Source organism: Myotis brandtii, unplaced genomic scaffold (genome assembly GCF_000412655.1).
Source record: "Myotis brandtii unplaced genomic scaffold, ASM41265v1 C41748119, whole genome shotgun sequence".
Lineage (NCBI taxonomy): Eukaryota > Metazoa > Chordata > Mammalia > Chiroptera > Vespertilionidae > Myotis > Myotis brandtii.
This window is the reverse complement of record NW_005308399.1, coordinates 1-814: the sequence shown is the minus strand read 5'-3', so window position 1 is coordinate 814 and position 814 is coordinate 1. Positions and strand designations below refer to the sequence as shown.

Genomic DNA, 814 nt, shown 5'->3' with positions numbered 1-814 from the left:
TTCAGCCACATTATGTTGCATTACTGTGAAAACAGAAGCAGCATATCATCCAAGATATTTGCAAATAATGTATGTGTCACGTTTCCCAGCTGCTATCTTTAAATGCAATTTGTACTAATCTGAGTTCTAGTTCAAAAGCATCTGGACGATCCTGAGGGTTTGCAGCCAGCATTTCCTTAATCAGTTGTTTCATTCGCCCATTCATAGACTTTTTCTTCACAGGAATAAGAAGTTCCATTTTGGGATTTTCCAGAAGTGCCTCCCCAACAGGCACAATCTCAGTTCCTTGTTTCACATAACTCCCCAAGAGTTCCTTCTTTGTCTCTGTGTCTATGAATGTGATCCTTTCCAGCATTGCCCAGATGATAATCCCCAGAGCAAAGATGTCAGCCTTTGCTGTGTAATGTCCCTCCCATACTTCAGGAGCCATGTAGAAATCTGTTCCACAGGCTGTGGAAAGGAAACACTTGTTTACACTGACAGGTTCTTCTGGGTTCTGCCCAGAGGCTGAACACACTTTACTTAGACCAAAATCAGCCACTTTCAGTGTGGGTTCCAAGTCACTGGTATCCAACCTGCTTTGAGAAATCAAGATGTTATCAGGTTTAAGATCTCGATGGATGATCTGGTTTTTATGCAAAAAAGCCAGGGCACTGCTCAGCTGAAGCATGAAGCTGGTGTTAGTTTTACGATTGGGTTTCCTGGACAACAGATACTCATTCATATCTCCTCCATCACAAAAATCCATTACAAACCACAAGTAATAGGCGCTTCTGGGATCAAAGGCAATTTCTCCTTTTAATGAAGTCTCTAC

At 42.0% G+C, this 814-nt stretch overlaps 1 protein-coding gene across 1 annotated transcript; it reads right to left on the bottom strand.

The window, feature by feature from the left end:
- LOC102244750 (serine/threonine-protein kinase PDIK1L) lies at positions 1–811 on the bottom strand (the record flags this gene model as incomplete). Its single annotated transcript, XM_005852829.2, has 1 exon — positions 1–811. A coding segment is annotated over one exon (735 nt), but the record flags the coding sequence as incomplete, so codon positions are not given.
- Positions 812–814: the final 3 nt, after the last annotated feature.